Source organism: Syngnathoides biaculeatus, chromosome 8, assembly GCF_019802595.1.
Source record: "Syngnathoides biaculeatus isolate LvHL_M chromosome 8, ASM1980259v1, whole genome shotgun sequence".
In the NCBI taxonomy this organism is placed as follows: Eukaryota; Metazoa; Chordata; class Actinopteri; order Syngnathiformes; family Syngnathidae; genus Syngnathoides; species Syngnathoides biaculeatus.
In genome coordinates, this window is record NC_084647.1 from 20,114,615 (window position 1) to 20,128,522 (window position 13,908).

General features: G+C 43.8%; 2 protein-coding genes across 2 annotated transcripts in view; one reads left to right on the top strand and one right to left on the bottom strand.

Moving 5' to 3' along the window:
• The first annotated feature begins 658 nt into the window (after nt 1–658).
• LOC133504370 (EH domain-containing protein 2-like) overlaps nt 659–13,908 on the top strand; it is a 29,725-nt gene continuing 16,475 nt past the window's right edge. The window contains exon 1 of the mRNA XM_061826552.1: nt 659–1,119. The gene's annotated coding sequence lies outside the window, so the exon portion shown is untranslated. The remainder of the gene's footprint in view (nt 1,120–13,908) is intronic.
• The window catches only part of megf6 (multiple EGF like domains 6), a 45,572-nt gene continuing 35,807 nt past the window's right edge, over nt 4,144–13,908 (bottom strand). The window contains exons 20-29 of the mRNA XM_061826559.1: nt 13,260–13,388; nt 11,378–11,509; nt 11,034–11,162; nt 9,611–9,736; nt 7,635–7,763; nt 7,331–7,459; nt 7,120–7,248; nt 4,961–5,086; nt 4,758–4,880; nt 4,144–4,615 (exon numbers count right to left, since the gene is read on the bottom strand). Coding sequence (XP_061682543.1) covers nt 4,545–4,615; nt 4,758–4,880; nt 4,961–5,086; nt 7,120–7,248; nt 7,331–7,459; nt 7,635–7,763; nt 9,611–9,736; nt 11,034–11,162; nt 11,378–11,509; nt 13,260–13,388 — 1,223 coding nt within the window. The 3' untranslated portion in view covers nt 4,144–4,544. The remainder of the gene's footprint in view (nt 4,616–4,757; nt 4,881–4,960; nt 5,087–7,119; nt 7,249–7,330; nt 7,460–7,634; nt 7,764–9,610; nt 9,737–11,033; nt 11,163–11,377; nt 11,510–13,259; nt 13,389–13,908) is intronic.

A 13,908-nucleotide genomic window follows, 5' to 3' on the forward strand; every position in this document is an offset into this window, starting at 1 on the left:
GGTCCTGGAGCACGGGGATAAGAGCCTGCTCGTGGACATTGCCGGCAGACCCGAGACTGTTTACGTGGACAGGGTCAAACCCGCGCACCTGGACATTGCCCAGCCTTTGGGGTTGGCCCTCCCCCCGCGTCGGGGTCGTCCCCCTTTGCCCTGTGCCCCTGCGCCCGCCGGGGTACCCTTGACCCCGCCTGAGCCCTTGTCCCGTGACTCAATGGACAGTGCGGCCCCGCCCCCATCGGCCCCTACAGTGCACACTCGCCGGGGTCGGGTCATCATCCCTCCACGGCACAAGGATTTTGACTATGGGTGAATTCTGGGGGGGCTTGTGTGGTGTTTACATAATTCACCCGCGGGACCTCGAGTTGGGGTGCGGGGTTCCGCACGGACTGTTTTTGTTGTTGCGCTTCCGGAGGAAAGGTTAACTGAGTTCCCGCCGTTATGCGATTAGTTTGGTGATGTCGAACAATAAACCAAGTTCTGTTTCTGTGTCCGACACTCCGCCTCCGACTCCTTTTCTCCGGCACTACAAGTGTACAATTACTAGTTACTCAAACATTCAAACCTGCATTGAAAAGTTTGGGTTCCCTTATAAATTTGCATTTTTGGAATAAACTTAATAGTAAATAGCAATAAATTGATAGTGGTACACATAACAAAAAAGGTCGGGTGCATATGGCTCGCAGATGCGGCAGTGATAGTTTGTCTTAGTAGGGTTGCCGTAGTTTGCTGTCCAATATGGCAGTCGATGTGGGCAGGTGAGGAAGTGTCAAACGCTAACTGCTCAAAGAAATAAAGATGAGTACCGCTGTTTTCGGCAAGAAAGGACAGAGGAATTCGCCTTGGTGGAGAGAGAAGGTTCTGCTGTGTGTCTAAATTCTAAAAACAGAATTGCAACGATGAAATACTCAAAAACTGAAAGAGTCACTGTAACAGGAAGAAAGCATGTCAAGAGCCACTTTCCAGAGTCCGTCTCGTAACATCATGATGGCAAATCAAATTGAATTACGTTCACAATTAACGGATGGAAGTCAACGCCTGCATGAAGCTTAATCTAACGACGGATGAAACAGACTTTAAAGCCATCAGCAAAACCAAGCAGCACCAGAAGTCGCATTCATGGTAAGAAGTACTTTTGTCATCATTGGTTAGCAATAGCGTAATTATGTTATTTAAAAGAATGCAGGGACTTGTTGTACTCTTCAAAATGTTGGTCCATGGAAGTAGATTAGTGCCACTAGGATTTGAATTTGAAATGTACCGTGAAATAGGATTTGAATTTGAAATGCCGCATAAAAGAGCATTTGAATTTGAAATGTTATGTAATCACGTTTTCAATAGTCTGTGCCACCAGGCAGAACAGCCAGCCGATCGCAGTTACTCTTTTTTAGTCACGTGACGTCACATACAAAGAAAGCGCAACTGGATTGGCTGGGTGTTCGGTTCTGACCTTAAGTAACCCTGCCTGGTGGCACAGACGGTGAATTTTAGACAGCAAATTGTAGCTAGTCGAATTGTTAACATTGAAAAGTTGCAACTATTAAAAATGTGATCACTTTACATTTCAAATTCAAACCGTGTTCTCTGCGGCATTTTAAATTCAAATCCTATTTCACTTTGCATTTCAAATTCAAATCCTGGTGGCACTTATCACTTTGCATTTCAAATTCAAATCCTGGTGGCACTAATCTACTTCCATATTGGTCTTGCATAAATGCACAAATACTTTTATTTAGTTTTTAAAATGTTGCATGGCTCCTTTGAAATTACATTTTAAAATATTTGCCATTTATGGATCTCTCAGTCGAAAAGGTTCCCGACCCCATAGAAACGTGTTGGGTTTTTTTACAACGGAAACAAAAAAACTCTGTTCATGGGTGACCCAAAACCTTAACAATGAGGTGTTAAGATTCAAAAAACCCGGCCAAGAATAATTCTGGGAAAAGGCAATAGCGCTCTCACGCTCTCTTACATTTGATGTTTTATTCAGCTTTGACTCCGCCGTGTGCAGCCGGGTCAACATTACATAAATACATCATTCTTTTTTGCCAGCTTCATATGAGAAAAAAAAAACATTTAATGTTCGAGGGACGGGCCAAACAAATGGTGCGTGATGTCCTTCACTCTTTTATCTTGGCCGTCAGCTGGAGTTTAAACACTGCGGCCTTTTGGGATATCTGGTTAGAAAGGATCTCTGCTACGTGAGGTAAGGGCTGTAAAAGTGATAAAAATCTTTGTGCAAAAAAAAAAAAAAAAAGTGCTGTATGCCTAATTACAACCCCAAAAAAGTACCCATGATTTTATGGGCTATTTCGTTTGTGTCCTGCCCCTTTTTCTGGGTCCTCGTGTGAGCACAAGCTGCCACAAGTTTACGCCGTGTTTGATTTCAAAGGTCAAATCAGTCAGCAGATTTGGGGCCAATAAAATATTCTTTTCATTTAAAATAAAGCTCCAATTAAATCTCACCTGCGTCACTACAATTGCGGATGTAGAGTGATCGTATAGGTCCACAGAAGTGTATATGCAATTTTTTTCAAGCTTAGCTTGGCTAGCTGGACTTCATGGAGATGTGATGCGGCGATCCAGTCACTGGCCCCCCGCCCAGCGTTTACCGGATGGATGGCCTTTGACCTTTGTGCGCCTGTTTGACTGAAAACAAGTGTGTGTGTCATCCGAAGATGAAGGCCTCACCGATAAACATTATTGGAGTACATCTTCAGCCTGTCACAACACAGGCTGAGCTGGATCTGCGCCCCCCCACCCCGCCGTCCATCCATCACCAACACACAGAGTGAGGAGGAGGATGGGTGGTGATTTCAGTCCGCCGCCGCCGGCTTGTTCCCCCATCTGTCACCCTGGGGATGTGCACATCGGGCCCAGGCACCTGCCCGCCCCTCCCGCCTCTGCCAGACCGCAACCACCTTCGGCCGACAGCAAAGGAAACGCTCCGGCGCGCTTGAGAAATGCCTTATCTCTTCTTTCTCTCGCAAATCCATCGCACCCAACGTCGCGTTCGAATGCACACGATTGATAGATACTTCAAAACAGGTGTTCCGCAATTTGCTTTTTTTCTTTTCTTTTTAAACTATTTGCTCCGTAGAACGCCGCGTCGCTATCAATTTAGACGTTTTGCTCGGGACATAAATCGCGACAGGAAGACACGCTGAAATCTAATGAATACATTTTGTACGAACACGTTGTAGCACCACGGAGTATCAGCGGGCAGAGAAAACAGAACACTCTGGGCATGAGTAAATTGTTGAAATATTTTTGCTGTACGCAGTTTCATACAAATATTTACACCGGTCAATTCTATATTATACAAGAAACTCTGTTAAAAGCCGCTACCTCAATTAACAGATAAAGAAGAAGTGCACGTTTTGCCCGAGGAATTTTGCTACTACAAGGAAGGCTGGGATGTGTTCAGAATGCTAAACAGTTCTATTTAGAAAGCTAAAACAGTTTAAACAAATGAATAAAGGGATCCTAAATATGACAACATATGTAAAAAAAGAAAAATTGTTCTCTAAAGTGAGGGAAAAGATAATCCCCTAAACTACAGGTGTCAAACTCTAGGCCCGGGGGCCAGATCTGGCCCGCCACATGATTTTATGTGGCTCGCGAAGCCAAATATAGAGTGTCAATTTCAATTATTCTTGTAAAAATTTGTCCAAAGATTTCAAATTGTCATGCATCATAAATGATAATGTTGAGATATTGCAAGCATTTTTTGTGTTACCAAACATGAATAGGGTTAGGGTTAGCCTTGATTTCTGATTCCAAAAGTAGATCATAAATAGAGGATGTAAACATGATGAGATGATTAAATATTTGTATTGTTTCACAGTCATAATGGTCCTCTGAGGGAAACCACAATGTGACCCGTGAGGAAAAACGAGTTTGACACCCCTGCCCTAAACTGAGGCAACCGCATGCTGGCTATATAATTTCTAAAACAATAGTATAACAGAAAAATGAGTCAGCCAAATAGATGTATGCATGCAAATTGTAATGCAGGGTACACATTTGACCATGTATTGCATATCACTCTTGTATACTTAAATTACGGAACCAAAATAGGAGAAACACATCAGCATGACACAAGTTTGTACCACGACAGATTACAGTAAAACAATACTTGCCTTGAGATTGGTAATTCAATCTAATCTTTATTCTGATTTTTAAATGTTTCCATATCTGCTGCGGATGTTCGCTATTCTTTTCTCAGTGGCAAACGTGCTGAAATAAATACATCATGCACACAATTGAGCTAGGGGAGGCCTGACATCTGGACAAATGGATTTCAAAATGTATTCATTCATTTACTTTGTACTTCGATTGTGCAGACAGTAAGCGACTGGCCTTCATGACGACATTTCTCAAACACCAGAGTCCTTTTAAAGGTTACAATTTGTGATAATTCTCACTTGGTCAGGTTTATGGGCGGATCGTCTCGAGTGTCGCTTTCGGACAGATGAGTCACATGATTTGACATCACGTTTGACCCGTGTGAGCCTTCCGTGTGGTAACGCTGGCACTTACACACTTTAGCTGCCCGCGCTTCTTTTTCTCTGGGACACGGAAAAGTTGCGCCGTCCTTGTGTTCGGTCAAGCAATGCTGAAAGGGGAAGAAGAAATGTCACAATTGGAAAATTGCAAGCAAAAGTTATGCCGAGCTCGTTGTTGATGATGTAAAACCAAGATGGACTCAAGTCCGACTCCATGCTGGGTGTACATTAAGGCATGCGTGCTACCTTCACCACAGGTGGGGCCAAGCCAGGTGGGTGGGCAACCGCAGCGTCCAGTCACCCCATCACAGCGGGCCCCGTGGGGGCACTGGCAAGACAGGGAGCAATCTGGTCCGAATCGGTCCCCGCTGCACTCTAAGACGACAAGATGAGAAAACTGAGAGGGGAAAAAAAAAGGTTTTTCTGGATGTGTGCTGGAGTCAAAGCAGCGCTACCTTTTTCGCACCTCAGCCCCGTCCTGCCCGGGGAACAGAGGCAACGTCCGGTGGACGGGTCACATGAGTCACCTGAACAGTCACATGACCTTTCACATTTGGAGCCAAATTTGCCGACCTCACACCCTGGGAAGCAAAGTCAAATAAAGAAATGATAATTTTTTTCCAAAGTGAATTTCTTTATCCACACATGCTTAACTCACAAAACAGACCTCCTAATTCTACCAAATTATTGAGGGAAAATTGCCTTGAAAAAAAATCATAGCATTTTGGAGCTTGAACCGTGGTCATGCATACTGTCGTGCAAAAAGATATTGTGCTCTTTGTGCAGCATGCCCACAGCGTTTTGCTTTATCTTTAGATTTTGTGATTATTTACGTTGGTCAACTTTAATACTTCTGATAGTTTACACGGTGACTGTGACGCTCCACGACTGAGTGCTTTTGTTTTTGTTTTCATGCTATAAAATTAACAATGCTTAATATATATTTATACTTGTACGTCTGTTATCAAATTTATTCATTGTTTAGTAAAAGTTTTTTTATGAGGGCAACAGCAAAATGGACGTCGACAAACTTTCAAGTACAGATGCCATTTGGAGGTTTCACTGTAAAGTAGTAGTAGAATCTACAAAACCCGAAAAACATCCCCGCAGGTAGAGGCAGAAAGGTTTCGGCGCCGGTCGTCCCTCCTGCTGTGACTCAAGCGCTCACACCGTGCGTGACGTCCGAGCGAGCAGGCGTGCGGGGCGCGAGGATGGAAGAGGAATCCATTACGCAGTGGGGAAACACACGTCTGTCATCAAACAAGCAGTCCCGCCGCACTCTCGCCTTCCTTCAGGCTTGTCCGTCTCTCCCAACAGAACATTTTCGACCTGTTCTAGTCATGCGTGCTCGGATCGCGCCCGTGCCATGGAAGCATCACAACTCGGAGTCCCGGTGGAATCTTATACACAGTACAGTCCTGTATTTATGTTTTGAGTGGGATATATGTGCTCTCCACAGTGATAGTAGTAATCTTTGTTTTGTACACAACACTAGATATCGTTTGTGTTTCAACTTAATTTATCATCTGTCACCCCAGAGCAAAAGAATATTGTCACGTGCACAAAGCAGCAGATGCTGTTCACTAATATTAGAGAGGAAATTCTTGTCATGGTTGGTGTAGGGTGTATTATTTCCATAAGTCCAGGTAAATTTGACTAGCTATTGAATTTTTCTCGGTTCTATATCGGACACAATTACGCTCACGGTCGTTCCCGTCACGAATATAAAATGTTTTCTTGCAACATGCATTATGTTCATCAGTTGTGAAGCACCTGATTTAACTTTTCATGCTTTCATCGATCAACATTATTAACCGAGTGCCTGTCGGGTGTTAAAAATAGTGCCAAGAAAAATTGGAAGCTGTAGTTCGAATACAATTTAGTTTGTATAATTTTTGTAAGTATCCAAATAATGATTGTCTGACTTTTTCAAATTTAGCGGAAGTTGCCAGTATTTGTCAACTGTGGGCCAATGAACTCCTTTTAAAAGTCTCATGATTTAGGGCTTGTCACAAGTATGCGGCGCGGGGGCAGACACAAATGCAGGACTCCAAGGTGAGGGCATCATATTAAGAGTGGTTTTATTCCAGAAGGAGGTCGAACACAAATAGGCAGTCCAAAACAGGTGGAAGCACAAAAACGCTAGGCAACAGGCAAGATGCAAAAAACGTGCACAAGGTCTGATGACCACGAGGCAAACTTGGAAACATGGAGAAGACGTAATCAAACTAAAGAGGCACAGGCTTACTGAGACAAAGGAATGCTCTACACTAAAGTTGTGAATTCACGCACAGTAGCGGAGTATCCCAAGATGCGGTAATGCAAACGCAACGAACTGGCAAATGCCGATGAAACATTCACAACTTAAATACGTGGTCAATTTGTGTTCAAAATGTAACGCTGCTGTGTGACACCTGTCAGAGGTGGTACCGCCCACAGGGCAGTGGCTTGGCCATGCCCCTCACTGGAAGCACTGCCTATGGGAGTGGCTTGGCCATGCCCCTGACAGCGCTTTACAAATCAGCTCCAAGTCACCGAGCATCCCTTTATTTATTGATGCATATGAATCACTTAAATATTATAATCCTCTTTGAAGATTCAAATAACTACTCACGGTTTTGGCAGCGAGGCCCATCGTAGCCTGGCGGGCACACACATTGTCCTGTCACGTGATCGCAGGTTTGCCCCGACTTACAATCGCAAGTCAGGCCACAATTCACACCAAAATATCCAAGAGGGCATCCTAGGAACATAAATTAGCATTTATAGTTCCACTAGAAATAAAAACAAATTTTCCAAACAAACAAAAAGGCGTGTTTGCATACTATGTTGACAGGCGTGGCCGTAGTACCCAGCTGTACAGTTGCAGGTGCCAATAAAGCGGTCGCATGTCCCAGCATTGAGGCAAGGACAGTCTTGGGAACAGTTAACACCGTATTTTTCCTGCGAACAGGCTACACAAAAATGGATCACCAAAACCATTAGTGGCATTCATGTGCATACATTTCATGGACAATCAACACTCCAAAGGCGATTACTTTGCCTTTTGAGTTAGTTAGCTGTTCGGAGAAGAATTATGTACTATCAGTCAAGAAAAACAACATAATGTGAGGTAAAATTGAACTTAACCTGTATCGCAGTCTAATCCGGTCCAGCCAAGGCCACATTTGCACTTTCCGTCGATAGGATCACACTGGGCACCATTTTGACATTTGCACGCGTGTCGGCACTGCAGGCCATAACGCCCCCTGGGACAAACTGGAGAAGCCGAACACATCAGAGCAATCGAACAGGACACCGGTGAAATAAGTCAGAACAAGACGCCCAAAAAAATAGAACATTTAGAACAGGGGTGGTCATCGCGAGTTAGTCTCGGTCGATCTCGGGACGGTGTGCCAAAGAGAAAAAAAAAAAAAAAAGTTCCTTCTAAAATGCGCGCATGCGCAATTGTGCACCGCTGATGCAGTCTCTTCACAGATATTCTGCATTGCGTGCAAAAAAAAAAAATCCAATGGAAATTGAAAGTATAACATACAGCTATTCAGTTTGTGGCATTTTGCAATGTGATTCATTGACTGGGATGACTGGTTGTTCCATCCAATGGCACAATTCACATACGTACTGTAAAAAAGGAAAAGAAGAAGCCACTGGTTTCTTTTAGGCAGCACACGGAACTTTCGCTAACAACGACCGCTGCTCTGCCACGCTCTTTTTCCTAGTTTCATTTACACCCGCCCTCCAACCCCCACTCTTAAAGACGTACACTCATAATTACAAATGTTACAGTACTTACGCAGCCCTTCAATGTGTTTTATAATGATAGCGTCCACCACCGCTGCTCTAGTTAGCAACACAGTCTGGGCAACGTAGAGGAAAGACGAGCTAGACATGCTGCTTATGCTCACTTTTGATATTAACGGAGAAAGTCAAAAGTAGAAAGTGCAGGATGAGATGGTGTGTAATTTTAAAATTCCACCTTGGCACAGCCTCATCCAGGATAAAAGCACAGACAATACAGTCCACAAAAAAAGCTAATTCTTTATTTTAAATATAGGAGGCACCATAACATTAACATTGAATTGCTTTGGGGGTATCATCATTCCACCACCCCCACCCCCCCGCCCCCCCTGTTGTCGGTAGCTCGCAAGAGCCTGGCTGCTTGTAAAGTAGACCTTGGGGTAAAAAAAAGTCTGGACACCCCTGATTTAGAAGATGGAACATTGCTGTAGTAATTACAAACGTGTCAGAACAATTAAGTTAAAAATAGCCAAAGGTGCTGTGCGATTCTGTTCCGACGTTACGTGTTCTGTGTGCTCTATGCGTTGACCACCTGACTAAAAGCAACAACGTACTGACAAGCGAAGAGTCCTACTGCAAGGACCCAGAGACAAACCCTTTATGTTTATTTCATCAACAGGTCATTAGAGACAGGCAAAGTAGTCCAATTTGGGAACTGATATAAAGAATAATCATGTTTCTCTGGCCAATTTAGTTTTGGAAAACAACAAGCAAGATGCCTTTGATTTCCCTGTGTATTTATTTTCTGTCCTTGCCAAATCCAGTGACATGGAACACAGAAAACGAGCTACTTATAGATCTTTGTAAACATTTAAGACTTGGTGAATACACACAGAGTACGTGTAAGGGTATAAAGAAGCGAGTACTGTGTGCATCATGGGCTGGAAACCCCCTCACAATTGCTCAAATGCTGATAAACCAAATTGGCTTCTGTTTCCCAGGAAAGCCGTCTGAGACCATTAGAGGCTCAACACTACAATGTGTTACTTTGAGTGCATGTTTACTCAAGAAACTGATAAAATATCAGAGTTCAAGGCTCAACATAAATCCTACGCGAGAGCAATGTGTCGTGAGGTAAACTCACAGGCTAAGAACAGTTTTATTTGGAAAATGTAACTAAGTCAGCTCCCTCTTAGGTCTATACACTGATTTGTCTCATTACGATATACACCATTATTTTAATATAAAGTCATGTACACTCTCGTTTTTTTTTAACTTTTAATTAGGTAGAAGTACAAAAAAAGATAGCAAGCGAAGTCATGATGAAAACAAAAGACTGTTTTGTCATCAGTGATGCATTTGAGTACCTTGGCAGGATTCTCCCATTGTCCCTGCTGCACAAATGCATCTTCCATTTGTTGGATGGCACTGCCCGCCTTCCCCACAAGAACAAAGTTGAGCGCAGTCTTTGCCGTAGTATCCACTCGGGCATTCTGCAGGACGAAAACGTGGACTTAGTCAGTGGAGTCATCATCCCCCAACTATTTATTAGAAAAGGGCAGAAATGTTCTAAGTTTCTTCTATGCTTTATCTTTGAGTTGGCAGGTTCTCTGTGATTGGGGTACTCAGGTTATATTCCGTAGACATGGTAAACCACCCCTCCACCTGTCCTTTGTGGTTTACCAAAGCACACTTAAGAGGGATGCGGGATGTTGATCTGACTGTGTTAACAGCCAACTTCAGTTCTGCCCAATCAAACCAGCTCCTCTCATTCCCTTTAAATCCAGTGACATGGCTAAAAAGAACCTGATTTTGCTCGAGTCCTGTAAATAAACGTGTGCAAACTACTTTTTAAGAAACTGCAAGCAGATAATTTAACTGGATAGTAAAAAGTTGGCTGGGGTGGATATCACAAATCTGCACCAGTGAGACGGTCTGAGCGCTCCCCCGTGCTGAAAAGTCTTCTTGTGATGAATGCGCATGTGTTACTAACAGGGGAACTATGGGTATGCAGCAGATGCTTACTGGGAAATCCCCCGGTCTCATAGTTCCCATTGTTCTACGTAGAGGGAGCTAACATATGTTATAACCTAACCCTAACGTACCCTTAAAACAAAAGTTGATAAAAAGATATAAACATAAATGTACGTTCGCTGTGTTCGTCTTTCTGAGACATCCGTAACGAACATGAGCGCTCGGCGACAAGTTGTCGAATGGCACATGTTGAAGAAGCATGGATGGGGATGTTTCAGACTGGCCGGGTATTTACGAAATATAGGCGCATGCGCATTAATCACAAAGACTTTTCAGTACCAGGAGCGCTCAGACTGTCACACCGCGAAGTGCATACTTGGAGACCGACCCAACTCTGATTGTTCCTGGGCGTGTGCCGTCCATAACTATTCGGCAGTAGGATGATTACCCCCACCCACCAAAATAATATGATTTATAATACATTTAATGAATGAATTCCTGCAATGATTCAGGTCTTTCGATGCACGCTGTTCAGATATTTATGAATGTAATACCACCACGTCAGCTGTCAATCAAATGAAATTCACCAACATCACAAGAGACCAGCTCCACCAAAAGTTAAACATGGGCTCAGAAGGCATAAGTACAGAGGGACTTTCTCAGACCAAATTCTCACTCCACCAGGCGCACCTCTCAGGGTACACCCTTGCTGCGCTAATACTCCTCGGCTCCACTACAAAATAGTTCACCACTTATGAGGATGCTTGGAAGGTTAGTTAAAGCCACGAAAGGAAGGTATTAAGGTGACAAACGTACGTGAACTGCAGTCTGCTCCAATGAAACCTAGAGGACAGTAGCAAGCCCCCGTCCTGAAATCGCAGCGACCACCGTTGACACAACTGCATCGAGACTTGCAGTTTGGTCCATAAGATCCTGGGCGACATCCTAAAGAGATATATCCCCCAAAAATACATGGAAGCAAATATATCAAGATGGGTGTGGTGTACATGTTGACTAATGCAAAATGAGGTCAGTCAAATGGACGGTGAAAAATGTGACCTGTGACCGAAAGGCCCTAGGTTTGAGTCTCCCAATGCCTGGACATATAAAGCTGAGAAATCCTTGAGCATGATATTTCATTCTTCAATAAGTGTACTCACGTGCCGCACAGCCTCTCCCATAGTAACCGGGTAAGCAAGTACAGTTCCCCGTATCTGGATGGCACTGCACATGGTCTCCTGAACACTGACAGAGCTGACTACAGTTGCTCCCAAACGTGCCAGCGGGACAAGCTAGCATAAAAGAACAAAAATGCTGCATGTCATGATTTAGCAAAGACGCAAGCGAAACAGAATTACTATTTAAAATGAAAACTTTTTTTTCGCATTCATTACACCACAGGTGTCAAACTCAAGGCCCGGGGGCCAGATCTGGCTTGCTGCGTTATTTTATGTGGCCCGCGGAGGCAAATCATTTGTATTAGCTTCCATTATTTTTTTGTTCAAATCTGTACCAAAATTTCAAATTGTCAAATCATAAATGATAACGTTAAGCTATTACAAGCATTTTTGTGTTACCAAACAACAGTAGTTGAAACCCATTATCCTTGATTTCTGATTCCAAAACTAGTTCATAAATTTCATGTGTAAATACAATAAGGCGGTTAAAGATTTTTATCACAGCCATAATGGCCTTTGGGGGAAACTGTAAGTATAATGTGGCCCGCGACAAAAATGAGTTTGACACCCCTGCATTACACCATACAAAATGTCTACACACTGTAAAGAGCCGGCTCGACCAATGAGGTAAATATAAGCAAATGCCAATGGGTTCATGGCCTCCTGAGGGAGCTGCAAAATTGGGGGGCGCGGGGGGACTTGACTTGGTCTTCAAAAAATCTAAACGACTTGAAGGTTGTGACTTCATACTTGAGGCCGCGTCTGAGCAAGACTACTAGTCAATAATAGTTGCGAGGCTTATTTACATTAATGTTGTAAAATGTTTTAATATGATTAATTGCAGTTTCTCTTCTTTTATACCACGATAACCTGTGATTTGAAGAGGGGTATTTAGACATTTTCTACAACAGTGCAACTTATATTCTGTAGACGTACCTCTGCAGGGCAAACAAGTAATAAAAAGTAAGTGACATTTTTGAAGATACGTTGGGCAGCATAAAAATTCAGAAGTCGCGTGTAGCTTGAAAGACTTGCAGACTGTGCTACTACATAAGTTGCCCCACCTTTGTTGCATTTTCTTAAGGTCCAGCGCAGATGCACATACAACAAATCAAATCAAAACAAAACATTCAACCTCAACATCAGTGCTCATCAATCGATGTTGGAAAAGCTTTGCAAATATTATATTCTGTTTTCGTTTACATTTGACAACGTATGGCCCAACTTCATCGGCGTCTCCCTTTCCTGGCGGACTGTACCGCGTGACCCTACGCGGACTTTCAACTCGTCATAAAACTCATCAACATTCTCTGGTGCCCAAACCCAGATGGGGAACATTTTTTCACACACTCACCCCCCGCCCCCCTTGACCCCCCTTTCTCCACATGGATGCATTTGTGCTTGTAACCAGAATGAACGCAATCCTCCGACCATCAGTCATAGTGCACAATTCTGTGAACCAAACACGTTTGCGGGTGAGATCGCCAGTCGGGCAGCAGCAGGCAGCGTGGGGAACAGATAAGAAAAGACTCCAGACTAAAGAGGCAATTACGGAGCTGTCATTATGCATGTCTGCCTTCCAAAAGCTCTTATCCGCTGCCGAGGAGACAAAAACAATGCCTTCTGTTTTACTTGGCAACTGGTGTGTAACATTTATCAGATGTCTGGGGAGTGTGTGAGGAAAGGAAAGGAGCTGAACTGGTGCTGGGGGTGCTGCTACGTAAATGCTACGGACCACACGGTGAAACCTTGCATAGTAAAGTAATGTAACTAAGAGAGGTCACTCGCACGCAATCACCCAGTTGACGCCTCACTAAATGCGTCTTCATTTATGTGGGATTCGCTCTGCGTTTTCCGTACTTACGTTTGTCACATTTGGCTCCGGTCCAACCGGGCTGGCATTGACAGTGGCCCGTCACATGGTGGCAACTCCGGCTGTGGGCGCAGTCACACTTCTGCTCGCAGGCCTCACCAAATAGTCCGCCGGAACAAGCTTCAAGACAAAACAGACGCGCTCGTTTACGAACAGAATGCAAGCACGATTCGTCACGATTATTTTATGCTTGTACCTGAGAGAGAAGGTTTTATCATCCCAGCCATAAAAAGCGCAATTGTACAATGCCAACAGATTCTACATGACAAAGACAACACTAACTAACGGGTGATGTGCGAGCACACTCACGCTGGCTCCACAGCGGGGGGAAAAAAAAAAGTCCTTCCAATGTAGCGTAATTCACGGCCTCGAGAGCGCACCAGGTTACAAGCCTAACAGAGTACATTTGTAAAGGAAATACCATTTGGTACATACATACGCCGCAGCTGTGCAAAAGCCGCAAGTACCCACATTGAAACCCACATTGAAATACAAGATATTTACAAAGACGGAACACAGAAAGAGTTTAACACTAGCGCTAATGCTAATACTAACTGGTCCGATTAAAATAGAACTTACCGGTAAATATGCCTGGGACACGCCAGTAACAAAACAGCAACATGCTAGCACACCACTAACG